Below are 19,201 nucleotides of genomic sequence, written 5' to 3'. Positions count from 1 at the left end.
AAGAAACGGCCTGAAATTCCGTTTTCAGCCGGATTTTTAATAATTTTAAGAGATTTTGAATAATTCAGCATTACTCATTTTGTCCGTGTACATAAAAACATCGTTCTTTCAAGTGGTGAAATTTGTAATGGCGGACGATTCTACTGCCATGATATAGAAATGTTGGTACATTATATTATATCCAACGCACCGGAAGTTCTCCCCTCTATTTTCACTTCCGTTTCCCATCCTACCCATCTCTCTCCCACTTCTTACCTCTCTCACACACGCCTACACAACCCCGTATTCTTCCAACTTTCAATAACAGCCTATTTCTCGAAAGCTTGTTTTGTGGTTTGTGGTTGTGAATCTTTGATAAAATATAATTATTATTTGTAAATGCTTTTGGTTTAAGTATTATCTTATTTTCAAAAATACATTTTAGTCGTATTGTAACATATTTAAGTCGACAAACATGATTAATTGTTTGGGTGCTATAGGCATCAAAGTAAAATTTTATATCCTATTTTAATATCTGAAGAAATGATAAACTTATCTGAAGTAGAAATAAAACTTTAAACACGGTGCTTGGAAACTTGTAGTACAAGCGAGAAACTGGTGAATTTATATACTTCATATAATATTTCGATCGGATCATTTTTCTTTTCAGTTTTAGGTTAAAAAATCTTTCGGTGCGGGGTCTACTCATTCAAATATATGTTATAAAGACATTATTCGCATTTAAAGAGACATTATACACATTTAAAGAGACATTACAAAAACATCGTTCGCATTTAAAGATACATCCAGCTGATATTAACCACCAAGGGATCGACTATTTTGATTTTTTTCTTTAAAAACTTCGTCACCGGTTTATTTGAAAACGATGGCTCAAATCAACAAAGTTATTTTAATAAAACCCAAATGTGATTAGATTTAACAGTTTCACACTTGAAGCACGAGTTTCCAGATACCGTGCGTAGGTATATAAAACTATAAAATGGGGGCCTCAACACAGTTAAAGCACCCAACGAGGCCCACATTACCAAAAATGTGAAAAAAGTGGTGTCTAAAAAGTATATATACATATAAATTTTTGCTCTGGTAGCCTCAATATCTACAGTAGCCACGCCCCTGACTGTACTAGTTCTTTTGTCAAACAGTGATATATTTTGTAGCGTTTCAATCGTCCCTTAATAGTCCTGACCAAAAATCTATGTGACATAATTTTCAGTGCTATTACATTATCGTGAATGACCATGAAGATTACGTTTTTTTTCTCATATATTTCTGGGTAGTTTTTTTTTGTTTTTGTTTTTTTTTTTTTTTTTTTTTTTTTTTATTTTTTTTTTTTATTTAAAGAAAGCAAGACAAAAATATATATTACAGTAAATAATAAAATACAGAAAAAAACAGAAAAGTTCCAATAAACTACTTTTCAGTAGTTTGTCGATAGCAACTTTTCACATAAAAAATATCGAGAAAAGATAAAACTTATTTTACTTAATGACAACAGTGATAACAATCAAAAATTACAATTTGTTTTAAAAATATAAGAACATATACACAACAGTGATAGTATCTACAGTATTGATATTGATAGTAGTTGGAGTTCTTACAAGTTTCATTATTTTATAGAAACTTTGATTACCTACGAGTTGAAGTCACAAAACGTTCTGGATTGATGACAAAATATTTTATAGAAACATCGATTACCTACGATTTGAACGTGTTGAAGACACAAAACGTTCTCAATTAATGACAAAATATTTTATAGAAACTTCGATTACCTACGAGTTTAACAAGTTGAAGACACAAAACGTTCTGGATTGATGACAAAATATTTTATAGAAACATCGATTACCTACGAGTTGAACGTGTTGAAGACACAAAACGTTCTCATTTAATGACAAAATATTTTACAGAAACTTCGATTACCTACGAGTTGAACGAGTTGAACGAGTTGAAGACACAAAACGTTCTGGATTGATGACAAAATATTTTATACAAATATCGATTACCTACGAGTTGAACGTGTTGAAGACACAAAACGTTCTCAATTAATGACAAAATATTTTATACAAACATCGATTACCTAAGAGTTGAACAATTTGAAGACAGAAAACATTCTTGACGCATTTTTGGCAATTCGATATTAAATAATGGTATATTGGAGTGTGAGAATGTTTTTCTACCTTCCGACGGCAATATTTTTTTCCATTATTCTGTCTTCAAGGAATCAACCGCTTTCGTTCAATAAAGAAAAGTAATCAAAAAATGAAGCTGAAAGCCAATTTTTGTTAAGTGTATTTGATAGACTAATAAAGCCGGATCGATACCAATATTATCAAATGCAGATATATTTTGCTTGAGTCCCCACTTCTACAATAAATGGATGGACATCTAGGACGCTTTCTCCACATTTATTAACTGCACTTAGGTATTTTTATTTTTTCATTTGTTTTGACGTTCAAATGTTTATAAAATGGCTCCCATACTAAGGTCCAGCCAGAGTTGTCGATGAACATTGATGTATTATATTTAGATGAGACATGAAGCGAAAAAATAGGTTCCGCTTTTTAACCTCCATTTGACCTTCAACTCTCCCAACGCTCTAACTAAAACTACCGATTCTAACGAGTCTACGTGCACCGGAACTACATATATAACAAGTTTCAACGAGATATTAGTACAAAGTAGCACCTCTAATTATAGCTCTGTGGCGATGAAAAGCTTTTGTTGCGGCCAAATATTTATATATATCTTATGGCCCAAGGGTTGTGGCGCCAAGTGGCGTGCATATTCTAAAAATATACCACTGTTCGTTGTTTGTTAGTTTGCTTACGTCATCGAGCGGGGAGGAAGTCAGATAAGAGCCTCGAAATTCACTCGGCGCGATCAACGAATCGATATCTCTCCATCACTCAACTGTATGGTCTCACCACTACAACGTGCATTCTGAAACAAAGGAAAAATTACAAAAAAAAATCCTAAGATTTTTAAATTAAAAACGCAATTTACCTAAAGAACAACTAAAATACACTTATCTGTTACGATTAACGAATTTGTAAAATTTGAGTTGCAGAAGAATTGTTTCCGATTTAGTGTTTTTATTTAATAATAAAAATTTTACATAATAAAATTAACAGCCCTGATTTCCTGCAGATAATTAACTTTAATTTTCAGTCCAGAAATCACTACATTATTACTGTAACAACACTTCAACAGCCGCACAATTCAACTAATACAATATACCACTGACACAAAACAGATACATGATCACGAACCATTTACGAATATCTACGACTGATACAGGTACTCACTAAGAAAGTTATTTCGTAAATTTTATTAACTACATATGCAAAAATATTATACATATCTTATTATTTTACTAACCTCTTTTTCCCTCTAATCATGAGTTCAAAATTTTATTCACGCTATGCGATTATTAACATTATTTCATAGGAAATTATGTTTTGTCTTGTGATATATAATCAACATCTCAAATAGAGATGTATTTTATCTATATATACCTACCACTATATATATATACAGTTAAGTATCATCTTTGTGTTAAGTAAGTTACATATTATGTATATACAGTTTTTTAAGTACAGAATCTCACTGTTAGCTTTTTATTTACACGTAGTTCTTACTTCTACTCGTATGTTGTATTATAAAACTTTTGAACTTGGAATAAACTTGTCATACACCTACATATAAGCATTTACCGTGTACTTCATCTATCTTAATTCAGTCACTTAAGATAGAAAATATATATATATATATATATATATATATATATATATATATATATATATATATATATATATATATATATATATATATATATATATATATATATATTAATATATTTTTTTATACATAATCTTATAGATTTTTTTATCTCCAATATTGTACTTGCTTTGTTATTTAATCATGTTTCTTATACTATGCGTATCATGTATAAAAGCCGAAAGGCGGTAATTATATGTAAATAAATAAATAAAGAACTCCGCAACGGATAGCGAGTTATATGAGTTATTCATGCGTCGTCGTGTAGATCTTGAGGTGATCTAAAAATGAAGCTAAGTAGAAAATACATTATAAGGGTTTTCCAATAAGAGGTGTTATTTTGATATTCAATCGTAAAAGATCAATGGTTTCGTTGCTTGTTTGGCACGTAGCGCCGTTTTGTTGAAAGTAAACGTTGTCCGAATCAAAACCATCCAATTTCAGCCATAAAAAATCATTAATCATCTCTCGATAGCGCAATCCATTCACAGTAACTGTTGCTCAAGCCTCATTTTCAAAGGAGTAACGTCTAATGACTCCGTCGGACCACAAACTGCACCAAACAGTGACACGTTGAAGATAAAGAGGCTTTTCAACAATAACTCTTGGGTTTTCCGTGCCCCAGATGTAACATTTTTGCTTGTTGACTAAGCCACCGAGGTGGAAATGGGCCTCATCACTCAAGATGATTTGCATTTGATTCACTCAAGTGAATTTTAATAATTTCAATGCGTTGTTGAAGCGTGTATCGTTCCATTTTTATTAATGGCGTAGTTTCTACTTGTCAAATGTCAAAAAATGAGAGCTTCAAAAGGAACATCTACCGAAATAGTGGGCTATTCAAAATAAAACTTCTTATTGGAAAACCCTGTATTATGCTATCGAGTGATAAATGGTGTCGGGTGTTTACAAAATGATATAAAATTGCCAGTTACAGATAATAATATTTATATTTCACTACCCTATACATTAAATGTCATTGTAAGATTACAAAACCAAAACAAATACATTAATATAAATGTAATTTTAATTTTCTTCATAAATTATAGAAGCAAATAATTTGATGTTGTTATGCTCACTGATCATTTTGTTGTGTTCCAGGTGTGGTTCCAGAACCGTCGCGCCAAATGGAAGAAACGCAAGAAGTCCACCAACGTGTTCCGCGCCCCCGGCTCTTTGCTGCCCTCCCATGGCCTTCCCCCCTTCGGCTCCGGGGCCGACGGGCTCTGTCCGCCCGCATGGGGCGTAGCCTCAATGGGGCCAGGTACGCCAACTACCTAAGTAACTAACGAATAACATAATAAGAGGAAGCAGCAATCAGACAGAGGGCACAGCCTCAGTGTGATCAGGGGTTTAGTACGGTCTATAATCTTATCTGACGAAAATTTTAGATCGATTTTCCGAGTGTGTTAATTTTTAATTAATCAATGATGTTTTTAGCCATTACTATTTAATGATATTTCAACAACCTTTTGAATGCTATTTTTCTAAGCTCAAACTGATTCAATTGGTCGCATACAGGACGTCTTTTGATTTTACGAACTTCGTTAATCTGCCTCTCTCTTTAGAAATCTCTTTTTTTGATGGGGTATAGCGTCGAATTACGCCAATTGTTTTATACGCTTGTCACATTCTGTTCTTCTCACAAAAAATATCTTTGTAATATTTTATAAATCTGGTGCTGAGCATTAATAAATCTAGATGTATATCGTGTATAAAAAACATTAAACACTGCATGTTTTTTTTGCAAAATTGCCATAAGCAAAATCAATGTCAATCACCGTCTACTAAGAAATCCCGAAACTTGCCATATTCCTTTGCAAAGAATCAACCAAACCTTCCCCCAACCTTTTAAGTAAGTAAGTAAGTGAATGAGTAGACTAAAATAATTATAACATCCATTGCTTTGGCGAGATTCAGAACATTTTTGATTGTTCTTATTATGTTCTTATTTTAACATGACTTCACCTGACTCAAACATTATTGTCTCTTGTTTTTTGTAGTCGTTATTTTACATCCTTATTGTTTTATGTTTACATACTGTTGTACACCATCGGACGGTTGGTATTCATTATTTATTATGTCTCTATACTAACCCCTATGTCTGTAGTGCACACACACTAAAATAAAATTGTTACTAATAGATTTCCTTTTCACCAGGTCTCAGTCAGCTCGGTCAAAGTGGCATGGGCAGCTTCGGCCAGATGGGTCAGATGACCCAAGGGTCCCCTCTTACCCCGTCACTCCCCATCAGCTCGGCCATGGCTGGCAATGGGGGCGGGGTGTACCAAGCGCACTATGGACTCAACTCACTCGGCGAATTCTGTAAGTACCTCGATAACCATTGCTCTTCCTGCTGTGGTGGTGTCATGTTTTTGAAACAGCAGTGCATTAATGTCGCAAAATGAATCGTCATTATCGTCCTAGGCAATATAATTCGTAGAGAATCCTGGTCCCTGGAAGATGCGTACATTCCTTTCGCGTCTGTCTCCTATTGAAAACTTCAAGTTACTTATGCGCAAAGATACGTCATTAAAAAATCCAACTATTCAACCATCTGTGTTTAGACCTGCAATACGTCCATCCTTGCTGTAGCCATTGTAACTCATGCGTAGTGAAGTTGTCCGAGTTTATTGACTTGAATTGATTTGGATTGTTGTCGATGGCTTTCAAAATTTGGAATAGGTTATATCTATAGAAGAAACATATTGGAGTACCTTGAACAACACATATTGACATGAAAGCTAGACTTTGAGAATAGTAAAATGTTATCATCATTATCTGCGTTAGAGTCCTGGTATTATAGTTGCAACTAGGAAATATATCCGCTCCCGATAGTCTCTTACTACGTCTACCATTCTTCCTTATTATGATTTCTCTCCTTCGGCCTGCAGATAAATTATAAAGCACTCTGCTATCTTCCATTCTTGCCAGTGGCGGTTTTCTCTAAAGCGCAGTTAACTCACACAATAATATAAATTAAATAAGAAAAAATTGTATTATTATTTTACCAAACTTTAAACAGCACATTATTCAAATTCCGTTCTAAAAAATCCACCAGTCCGTATTAATATCTTCTACCCGAGAGCGAGTCCTAAATGAATCCCATACGTGCGTTTCTAAATCTGCACCTATAGGATTTTGCAAACCATAGGAATAATAATTAGATAATTTGTATTTGCACCGTTTTGGTGAAATATCACCTCGAGGGCTCCATAATCTTTCAACAGCAGTTTGTATTTTGCAAGATTAAATAGATTTGATTCCGTGATTATCGTGTTTTAAGGTGTAATTAAGATTTTAAGTTAATTAATGAAGTTGTTAAATTTCTTAAGATATTCTTAAGTAGAGTTAGATTCTTAAGTAAATTGATATTTTTGAATTTAAAAAATTATCTAGTTGCTACTTTTGCTAGGTCGCTAATCTCTGGTGCAGTGATAATAAATTACCATAGATCTAGGGAAAAAATATACAATTTTAGACCAAATAAGGTTTATAAATGAGTGTTTTTTTTCTCTCTTCTTTAATCTCTTATTTTATTTTTACATTAGCTCCACACAGGAGGCCCTGAGGAAAAAATATCCTTCAGGACCGATTTCATCTTTGGGGACGCTGTGTGGAGGGTCTTTTTAGAGAAAGGAAGGAGATGAAGTTCTGGGAAGGAAAAGGGTACTTGGGTAGAAATCTGGGGATCAATGTGACCAGGAGTGACAGACGTCTGAAACCATCCCTCCCACCGCGGTACGAGGCGATGCGAAAGATCCCTACCATACAGTAGGTGGGCAAACGCATACGCCAGCAAGATCTGGACAAACCTCACCCCACAACCCAGGCACCCTGCTATGTCACCAAACGTAGCAAAACACTCGGGGTGACCCATAGCAGGGATGCATACCCGTCTTCCAAATTTGAAATCACAATGAGACTTCGAACCACCACTGATCCTTGATGCTTGCTGTACATAGTTGAACGTTGAATCAACACAGATTTATTAAAATTATTAGTGACGTCTCTTCACACAATTTCCATATCTAGTAGAGTCATCTTAATGTTAGTTTGTATGACTTAACATTCTATCAAGGAAAATATTATTTAAAAACTTTACTATTTGGTGTGTGATTACTGCAAGTTTCTGGTATTTGCTAGTTCGGTGCACATCCACATATTTGATTTGACAGTAAAGTCTGCTTTTGGCAACAATTAATTAGCACGATGCTGTCAGTAATACCCGGCACACAGTACACAGTAACACCAGTGGGCCGCGGTGTTAGTTGGTGTTAGTTTAGTCCGGCTGGGACAGGAGCGGAGGAGATGGAAATGTAACACCGATCGGCTTGTTTAAACGCGATCTGTCTCGCTAATGGCGGCCGGGATGTTAATTAAAAGCTTTTAAAAATACTCCAAAATAGACTAGACTTTGTTTCAACAGCGGAAAAAAGGCCGTACGAATCGGGTAGTATGTTTGCTATTTCAATTGTCGGATTTTCTAGTGGTTTGGTTAGGGTTACCACAAATTGAAAGAGTAACTTTTTTCATTAAAATCATAGACATCCAAATTTACAGACTAGCCCATCAGAGAAAGAGGAACGAAATCAGAGCAGAGGGGCGTGACCATCTCCCTGTCTGCAATTGATCCATAAATGAATCTGACAGTATATAGACAACTCGTATTGTAATATCACCATTTAGTCAGCAAAAATAAAATCTGCGTTCTATACTGATAACACCTTAGGTAAATTATTAAAAAACACTCAAGATAAAGATCATAAATTGAGCCACTCAGGCATTTACCAACTATGTTGCAATGATTGTCCATCGGTCTACACAGGTAAGACAACCAGAAATATAAATATCAGAATCACGGAACATTTAAGATGTTTAAATAACAATAATTTTTCAGAGTTTGCCAATCATCTTATTTCCACCAATCATACTTTTAATTAGGACACAATTCTTCACCGTAATAATAAAATCAAAAGACTAGATAACTTAGAAGCCCTTGAAATCAAAAAATCCCTAAATAATAACGCTAGTATACTGAATAACCAAATTAATTTATCGTTTAGTCCCATTCTAGATATTATATTTCCAGTAAACCGCTCTGTTATTGCTGGAATTCCCGCAATTACCCGTCCCCCTTTGTTAACCTCCCACTCAAACATCTAAATTAAATTTTTTGTGTATATATCTGTCAATATTTTGTATCATAGGTTAGTTTTAATATTCTCCAAACGAAGGAAGGGTGCTTCCGAAACCAGTAGAGTGCAATTAAAATTAAAGTGGTCTGAAACAAATTTATATCTTTTATTGTAAAATAAAATCTGTTTAGGAATTACTACTTATTTTTTCAATGGCGCGCAAATTGCAGGCTATATAAAAATGCTACACATCCCAAATCGAGTTAGCAAAAGTTCTTTCAATATTTTCTTACACTATTTAGACACTTTTTCAAATGTTTTATAATTTACCCACCTCACTCATTTTTAACGTTGCTACGCAATTCGATTTGAAGTCGGTTCGGTTTTTCACCGATCTTTTTTTTAAAACAGGGTCCTATTATTTCAATGAGCGCTCTTCGTCGTTCAACGTACGACCAAGGTCGTAGATTTTTCAAAGCATTCTCGAACCCTCCTTGTGCCAAAAATATGGTCACGTGGTTTGCCTACAGCTTGTCGAAATGATACCCGGATTTCATGTTATGGAAATTCTATCAATTTGGATGCCTGTCATTAAAACTTATTCAAAAAAATATTATAATCAAAAATGGATTTGTGAGTAAAAGTTTTTTTACTTTATAGCAGTTTTTTTAAGCCTTATTTTTTTCTGGACTGAAAGAATTATAAAAAAAAAACTTGATTGTTTTGAAGGCCGATATGTGTTCTACTCGCAGTATTTAATTAAAGCATCCAAAATATCTCTAGACCTAGACCAAAAACCATTGATGTTGCATTAATTACTTCGTAGTGATTCACCTAAATTCATAAATAATATTTTCTCCGAAAGAGATTTTCTGACAACCCTGATTGTGTTCGATGTTCAAAATGCTACATAGATTGATTCGTCACGTTTAGGTTTTCCATTGAAACTGTGAAATGGTGCAACCGTGTTCATGATATCTACGTACGAAAAAAACCAACCAATGTCCATTAAAATTTATTTGCACTTTTACGGTAGAGTCACGTGGGGTAACCGTACGCGGAGTGTAAGTGTTCGCAGTGATGTTTCCGACAAGATTGTGCCTGTTAAGCGCCCGCGCGTTCCTTAATTCAGTAGCCTTCTGGATCGCGCCGAAGCAGGACATGTGTACAGTGGATGCTGATTTGTCAATAAAAACTGGTAGGTAAATTACTTTTTTTCGTGCTTTTCTTAAATTTTTCATCTCTGTTACCGATGTGTGCTATTGTGTAACCAGCTGTGTCAGAGCGACGTAGTCTATGATAACTTTTAGTGAAATATTGTTAGTTAGACGGGTCTAAAGTGATAATTCTAATAAAGATAACCACTAATCTGATTTTTAAAGTATATTAAATTTTGGTGTGATGGGGTAAGTGTGCTGGGGTAAGCGTTCGCAGTTGGACGAGTGCGAACACTTACCCCAATAGATAAAATTGATTTTATAGCATAATATTTCAACTCTCGTTATTTTTTACAGTGAAATATGCCGCGTGTATACGTGAAAAAGCACCCGGATAGGTCAGTTTGCACTCAAGAGCAGATTGAAACTGCAAAAAGGCTTATGAAAGAGGGAAAGAGTCAGCGGGCTGCTGCAGATATTGTTGGGATCAGTGAAGCCACTCTGCGTAAACGCCTAAAACTAAAATTAATAGTAACTTCAATGGGGAGATATCGTCCGACATTTACATCAGATAAAGAGGTAGATTTTTAGATAAATAGATGCTCAATTTATCGTGCAGATGTCATTTTTTGTGAAACTATTGATCTAATAATTATTCATTTATTTTCAGGCCAAAATCGTTGATTATTGTAAAAAAACTGACGAAATGTTCTACGGCTTGATTATGCGGACAATGAGAAAAATTGTTTACGAGTATGCTGAAATCAACAAGATCGATAACAGATTTGACAACATTACAAAAACGGCTGGCAAGGATTGGGTGTATGGATTTCTAAAACGTAACCCTGTTTTAGCTTTAAGACAGACTACTCCCACAAGTATTGCGAGAGCTATTGGGTTTAACGTTGTTCAAGTTCGGCGGTTTTACGCAAACTGAAAAATGCTTGCAAGTCGGAAATAATTACCTCAAGTCCCTATAAAAAGAAACTTCAGCAGAAGCAGAGAGATGCAGATGCAAAAATCGTCCGAAAACCAATATTTAAAACTATGGAAATCGGACGACCACCTCTTTTCAAGAAAGTCACACCACAAAGAATCACCACAAAGCGTAAGGCGGGAGATTCCAGCGTGCATAACAAAAACAGGCTTCTGAGGACTATTTTTGCCCACAATGCAAGGAGAAATATCGAGATCCACCAACAGAAGATTAGATAGAATGTATTGTGTGTAAAGCATGGTGGCATGAGAACTGCACAGACTACGATAAGGAGCAATTTAAGTGTGATAATTGCAATGGGGGGTAACTCTTCGCGGTGCGAACATTTACCCTACGGTATGCGTATACTTACCCCGCACACGGGGTAAGTGTACGCAATCGACATGCATGTAAACTTTTTTATATAACTGTTTGATTTATGAACCATTTGAAGTTTTTATGGTTGTTTGAGATGCCTTAATAATCGATCATATTAATAATCAAAAAAATCCAGTAAAATACCTAAAGCTTTTTAATACAAAAATCCCAATGTAAAAATTGCGCACGGTTACCCCACGTGACTCTACGTATTACAGCTTGACGTACTTATCTACGCAGGCGACCAAAAGAGGAACTAACAAACGAACAAACTCTTTTTTTTAATTAATACATTTTTTATCCCCAATATACGAGTACAGTGGTGACTTGTAGCTTATTGGTCACATTTACTAGTTTTAGATAGTGTGAGATAGATTCCAAACATTTTTTGTATCCAGCTTCCAATGCTAGTAATTATAAGTAAATAATCGGACGATATGCAATTCTTGAATACTCACTTTTAATAAAGTGCATTACTCTATTGATTTATAGACCATTCCTATTGGAAACTGAATACTTCAGCCGTGGTCGTCACCGCGGCTTGTTCAGAAGATACCACACGGCAGATCATACGTTTTAGCACAGCATAGCATGACAAAAGGAATAGTGCTATTGAGTAACTTTCAAAAAACAGCAGAAAATTCATTTAATAGCTTTTTAAATAACCTTTTAACTGTTTCGTTAAAATAAGAAATCTTGTACAGTAAATGGAAAATTAATTTATAGTACAATAATTTAAATCTATTCATAAAAAGAAGAGTGTCTGTGGCAGGCGGAATTTCGCACACTTGACCTTCAAACCATGATGAAGGCCACTGTGTAATAAAATTTCGAAAAACCAACCACATTAATTTTTCCCACCTCTCAAAGCAGAATGTTAATACTTACTTGATTAATTTTTTTTTGACTTGACATCTTTGCATTTTGTTCAAAACTAGAGGAAAATAATTACTGTCTACATCTGATTTTGAAAAATTTTGTATAAAACACGGGCAACGCCGGGACTTCAGCTAGTCAAATATACAGATTAAATGGACTTTTGAATGATTTGGACGTTTAAGATAAAATATGAGACGTGGCACGATCAAGCAATCAGTGAGTGCCAAGACAGAGTTGTGTGGCGGCCCATAATTTTTGCATACTTAGTGACCAGCTCTGAATAGTCAAGGGTTTACAAATCTTCCTCTTACCATCTCCTTTCCCTCCCGACTCCCTTCATCCTTCATCCAAAAAATGATTAATTGGGGATGGAATGCTCTTACGGAGAAGCCACGTAGGTCGTCAATATCGGCCATGTTTTATTGTGACGTCAAACACCATGGGTGGCTTTCAAATGTGAATACAGAGATTGTAACAATAGATTTATATAAACAAACATGGCACAAATCCGCACCCAGGTGTTACAATTATTCGGACAATACCTCGGCGGCTCTGATCAAAGGTTAAAATGAACCACGAAAAGCAATTTGAATCTTTGATTGTCAGTGAGGTCGGTTATTATAATGTTACCACAGAGTAAAGAATATCACCAGAGAAGTAAATAAGTGAGTAAGAATATTTATGAGGAATTTGGGATAACAGAAAAGTGTGGAGTGCAACACTGGGCGAAATTTGGTGGAAAAATGCTTCCGACGGTTTACAAGCAAATTCCAATAGAAAAGGTCTACTTGTAAAAATAGTCTTCTGAACTATTTATTTATTTATTTTATTGGAACATGATTAAGAGAGTACATATGGTTTTTTGTGATATTTCACCCTCCATGCTAGGGATGACCCTGTGTTATGGCGGGTGAATTTTACAGTTTGCGGACATAGAATCTATACATTACTATAATATAAAAAAGAAAAAGAAGAAAAATGATGTATAGCTAGATTGGGTTGCAAGAAGAGGATGGAGAAGTTAAAGAATTATAAGAAGATGAAAAATTTGAGAAATTATTAGTAAATAGATCACACTAATTAATTATGTCTACACCGCTAAGTTAGGTAATAAGGATATATTATGCTTTGTCTGAAAGATGATTAAATTGATGTAGAATGAATGGGTATTGTAGTTGTAATGTATTCCGTGTGTAAGGATCCATTTCGTAATTTGTTTTTTAAAGGAATGGGGTTGACTCACGGTTTTTAGGTTTTCAGGGATAAAGTTAAAGATTTTAAGAGCTAGGAAGAAAAATTGTCTTTGAGCTGACGTGGTATGTAGTGAAGGTACTTTGTAGTAACCGTTGGTTATTGTTCTGGTGGTGTAGTTGTGTTGTAAGAGAGTTTCCTTTTTATATTTGAACAGGAAATGTATTATCGAAAATTTTAAAGTCGGTCTCTTGTTAATGACACGTAACACCATTTTTGGGGCTTTTAGTAGAGCATTATATTAAACATGTTTTTTTTTAATATAATACAAAAACATTATATTATATAATTTTTTTGGTTCCAGCCTTTGGAAAGCAAAATACAACCAAAATAATGAAATACCACTTATCTGTGGTGGAGGGGTAAGGCTTTGAGACCACAAATCGTGGAAATGATGTCGTGGCTACAAAAAAATATATATTTTAATATAAGGAATACAGATACATAAAATTAAACAATATTACATTTTAGATCATCATTGGTTTTGTATTCCTTATCAGAAAAGAGGCGTTCTTGTGCCTGATAAGGGAGCCACGATTCTTACATAAGTTTTATGTTATTATTATATTTTTGCTTAGAATATTTATTTAGCGATGTAATGTTTAATCCGAGTTTTTTTTATTCATTTATTTATTCTGATTGGTTGACAATACAGCGCCGTTTTGTAATACAGGGTTTTCCAATAAGAGGTGTTATTTTGATATTCAATCGTAAAAGATCAATGGTTTCTTTGCTTTTGTGGCACGTAACGCCGTCTTGTTGAAAATAAACGTTGTCCAGATCAATACCATACAATTCGGCCATAAAAAATCATTAATAATCTCTCAATAGCGCAATCCATTCACCGTAACAAGTCCAATGACTCCGCCGGACCATTAACCGCACCAAACAGTCACACATTGAAGATAGAGAGGCTTTTCAACAATAACTCTTGGGTTTTCTGACCCCCAGATGCGACAATTTTGCTTGTTGACGAAGCCACCGAGGTGGAAATGGGCCTCATCACTCAAGATGATTTGCATTTGATTCACTCAAGTGAATTTTAATAATTTCAATGCGTTGTTGAAGCGTGTATCGTTCCATTTTTATTAATGACTTAGTTTCTACTTATCAAATGTCAAAAAATGACAGCATCAAAAGTAACATCTACCGAAATAGCGGGCTATTCAAAATAACACATCTTATTGGAAAATCCTGTACTTAATTTAAACATGTAGGTAGTTTGTTCCATTTATTTTCATTTCACAATTTATTTAGTACGAACAATGGACATGGCGATGCCACTGGTCTTGTTTATTCTGTTTGTTGTTGACACATATTTATATCCAGTTATATAGTACGTCACTTCACAATGATTTGGCAATGTTTGGTAACCAGATCTGAAAAGCCAGTTTCTTCCCCGCCTTGCTCGTCCCACCTCATTCCCCTCTCCGCTATCTCACAAAATACCCCAATTGGGGATGCCATAGTCTCATTGGTTCAAGACGATTGAGAGCAGTTGAGACTCTTGTGCGGTACTGATATAAAAATATATAACAAACGTTTAAGGTTAAACGCAACGCTCGTTGTATTCTACGTGTTCACAGATGGCGTTAATTAATTAATTTTGTTTAAATACGCTTTTGCAAGGTATTGCTTTACAATATTAAGACAAATCATTTGTTTGCGCCCGTATATACGCAATATGAATATGAATCAATAGTTTTGTTCGTTTAAAGACTTAATTCTTTCGAGAAAGGTACACAAATACAATATTTTACCGATGATTCAATCCAATATTGTATTTGTATGCCTTTCTCGATAGAATTGAGTTTTTAAATGGACAAAACTATTTATTCATATTCATATTGCGTATATGAGGGCGCAAACAAATAATTTGTCTTAATACTGTAAAGCAATACCTTGCAAAAGCGTATTTAAACAAAATTAATTAATTAACGCCATCTGTGAACACGTAGAATACGACGAGCGTTGCGTTTAACCTTAACCTAAATTAATAATATTTTCACAATTCAATTTCGCTGGAGATGGAGCAACATTAATTATTGCAAATTTTGCAATATATTTATAGGTATATACTCGTACTGTGCTATTTCTATTTAATGCCATAATATATAAATTTATGGGCTATATACGTATTTCTTATTTTGCATGAATTTATTGCGTAAGATTCGACACTTGCTTTTTATTCCGCAAAGGGTTCCAATGCGTTTAAGATGATAGTCTCTACTATAAAAAGTTATTTGAGTTCATGTCTCTCCTTTGTGTATTCTTTGTATATTCCCTTGATACAATTTGAGGATTAGGAATTCTAATACCATCATTTTGCTGGAATTATCAGCACTTACCCAAGTCTTGCCATCTGAGATGTTTCTATAAATCATAGCATAGGATCTGGTCATAATATCATGTTATATAAATTGATTTATCTTCTCCCTCTTTATCCAGGTGACACGATGATGACCTACTGCAACAACATGACTAATAATGAGACGCCCAACTCACCAAGCCGCGACGGCAACTCTCCGGGCGAAGGCGACCTATGGAGGGGTCACAGCATAGCCGCCCTGCGACGGAGGGCTTCCGAGCTAAGTTCACAACCCCCGCCCTACCTGCAGCTCCCCTGCGACACCCACAACAGCCCTGTCTACTGACCGCAAAGGTACTCCTGAGGTCACTTCTCCGGAGACTGCTTCGAACGAAGGGGAGAATACAATGAGGAGTTTTAGAGGCAGTATTGCCTGACTTCAAGCGAAGTCACTCATGTATTTCAACCTTTCGATGCTTCAAGCAGAGAGCCCTTGTGAATTTATTGATAAAACAGTGGAAGAGAACTATTTATAATCTAAACTAGTGAGGTCTCCTTCGTGTGGTGTAATGAAGACATTTCATTCAGACATCCTCGTCCTTGTGAATTTATTAATTAGACAGTGGAAGACGAAGATATGGAAGTGCTTTTTAAGCCAAATGATTAGGCCCATGATAAAAAACTAGCATCAAGAGAAGTCTGTCTTATTTTTCAATCCACCCGTACTTCTAACGGAGCCCTTGTGAATTTATAAATAAAATACTAGATGCTGATGAAGTATTTTTAAGCCAAGCTTGTGAAATCTCTTCCACCAAGTAATAAAGGGTGTGATGATGCCTGGCTTCAGTGAGATTATTCATGTATGTCAACATTTCACTTTGATCCAGTGAAAGAGGCCAACAACACTCTTTAAGCCAAATTATGAAGTTTTAAAGGCTGCAATAAAGCCAGGTTTCAGTTGAAATCACAGTCGTATTTTAATCATGCGCTGTGAGCAGAGAGCTACTAACATGATGACAGTGGAATAAATCAGAATTGGAGACATCTTTCAAGAAGAAAAAAGTTTAAAAATAAGTGAAATCTTCTTTGTTAGGGTGGACGGTTTCGCAAATTCAGAGAAAATGATGCGAGAAAGTCGTAGCAAATATGGCATTCAATATAGATACCTACAAGAGTTTTGACGTATTTTCAAAATGAACATCAAATATTGATGTGGCTAAGAAACAAAAAAATCTAAAAATTTGGTCGTGAACATTATATGTGCGTACAAATGCATTTCGACCCCTTATTAAATTGATAATGATAAAAAGTAGAAAGATACCAGTAAGATTAAAGATCTGTTGAAACCAAACTTAAACTTTGGAAGAAAACGCGGAAGACCACAAGCTTCTTGGAAAATTCCCTAGAGCGTTTCAAAACTTCGCTTTGGTCAGTTGGTCCTCGCGGATTTAGTAATGAGACAGTGGAAAGGTATGAAAAGCGACCAAGGTATTTTTGAAACTTGAGACTTGAAGAGGGCAAGAAAAAACGAAAGAAAGAAAACCAAAACAGACAAAAGCAATAAAATACTTGACACTCCTGGTGAGATACATATTATATTCTGTTTGCATTTTCTAAACAGATAAAACCCAATATGATATCCACAAATAAATATTTGTATTTACTAACATCGTTCTACAAAGAAACTTGTTTCGCGTAAAGAATGATCTCGATCAAAAAAATCAATATCCAATACAAAACTGTAAACCAATTTTCCTTGCCGGTGGAAGCGGCTAATGTGCAAAATAATAAAACTATAATTGAAAATTCTTGTAATCTCACCGATCTATGTACTCAACTACAGATAGGTTAATTAAAGCGTGGAGTCAAACATGAAATTAGTATATTAAAGTATAAGTGGATAAACAGGTCTTTAAAACACGCGCGATTTTTCGAAATAAAGCAAGTGTTTTAAATACCAGTTATCCACGAATACTTTACGCTATTTTTTTTTATTGGTACACTTTGAAAACATAAATATTATTATTAAAAATTTGGAAATAAGAACTATTAATGAATTCGTGATGTGACATCACAATATCTTGTTGTCATGGAAATGAAAAACACAAACATTAATTTGCAATCTGTCACATAAGATTAATAGTTGGATTTATAGTTAAAAGTTGACATTTAGACTTCACATTTTGTTGATTTGTTGATGTTGCCATGGTAACTTTAAAAAACGCGCGTTCCATAAAGTGCGATTTAAACACGCTAGAGCGTACTTTAAATGAGTAAAAAAGGGCACCAATAAAAAAAATATATATTTTACCATGTCATTGATTCATTTTTCGGAAACCATCAACCGATAAGCTTCTGACGGTGTTTATTACATAAAATGATGAAAACTCAAATCATATTTGAAAGACTATTACTAAATTGATTAATAATTAATAATAAATTCCTGTGTTTAAAAGTGTAGACTGAGTTGTGAAAATATTTGATGTGAAAATAATATTTTTAATTGATTTTTGTATATTAGCAGAATGGAGAAAAGTCTTGAGCAAAATATAATTTTTCATATTTGATTCCCTTCGGTTACATCAACCATATTGATTTACTGTCACACTGAGTACTATAAGCAACCGAATTTGAATTACTTTTACATGTTTTGAATTCTCTCAGTAAAACATCTAAATATTAAATTATGGGTCATGATTATTCAAGGATACTGTTCTACATAATACTAGGATACAGTTTCGACGTAAACTATTATCTATTTGATGACCGAAAATACATTTTGTCAAGACTTTTTGAATAGTTTTTTTATAATTTATCTAGCCATTAAAATGTTGTTGGTTTTTTCGTCAGGACGATTTAAAATGCAATTATCTTTAAGGGGAACGGCTGCGCGACCTTTTTCATACAAAACTTAAGCCGAAATACCCAACAAAACTGAAAATTATTATTTTTAATACAAAGGTATAGCAAATACCTAGTTTACTTTTAAATTATAAAATATAGGCAAATAAATAATTACATTTTTTATGATTTTTTAAGGATTAACTTTGGAAATTATTTGTGAATTATTTATTATTAATATTTTGATGATTGCTTAAAAACTATTTTTATTCTGTTTACCCTAATAATATGATGATATGATAAAAAATAAAAATGTTTTAGAAAAACATTTTAATGGGCGTAAATCAAAAAAAAAATCAAACCACCGATTTATTGTAGAATACAAATATGTATAATATTAATTGAAATTTCTACTCATAAAACGCCGTTTGTACAAGGTTTTATTTTTTTTATTATTTATCATTATATAAACTTTTAAAGAACGGAACTATTATTTTTT

General features: G+C 34.1%; 1 protein-coding gene across 1 annotated transcript in view; it reads left to right on the top strand.

The window, feature by feature from the left end:
• Window positions 1-16,207, top strand: part of otp (orthopedia homeobox) — a 67,556-nt gene extending 51,349 nt beyond the window's left edge. Inside the window, exons 3-5 of the mRNA XM_089646318.1 lie at window positions 4,876-5,038; window positions 5,935-6,090; window positions 16,002-16,207. Of these exons, the coding sequence (XP_089502444.1) occupies window positions 4,876-5,038; window positions 5,935-6,090; window positions 16,002-16,207 (525 nt within the window). The remainder of the gene's footprint in view (window positions 1-4,875; window positions 5,039-5,934; window positions 6,091-16,001) is intronic.
• Window positions 16,208-19,201: the final 2,994 nt, after the last annotated feature.

This window comes from Hesperophylax consimilis, chromosome 24, assembly GCF_061612785.1.
Source record: "Hesperophylax consimilis isolate HC1 chromosome 24, BYU_Hcon_1.0, whole genome shotgun sequence".
Classification (NCBI taxonomy): domain Eukaryota; kingdom Metazoa; phylum Arthropoda; class Insecta; order Trichoptera; family Limnephilidae; genus Hesperophylax; species Hesperophylax consimilis.
Note: the sequence above shows the minus strand (reverse complement) of the source record. Positions and strands in the feature narration are given on the sequence as shown.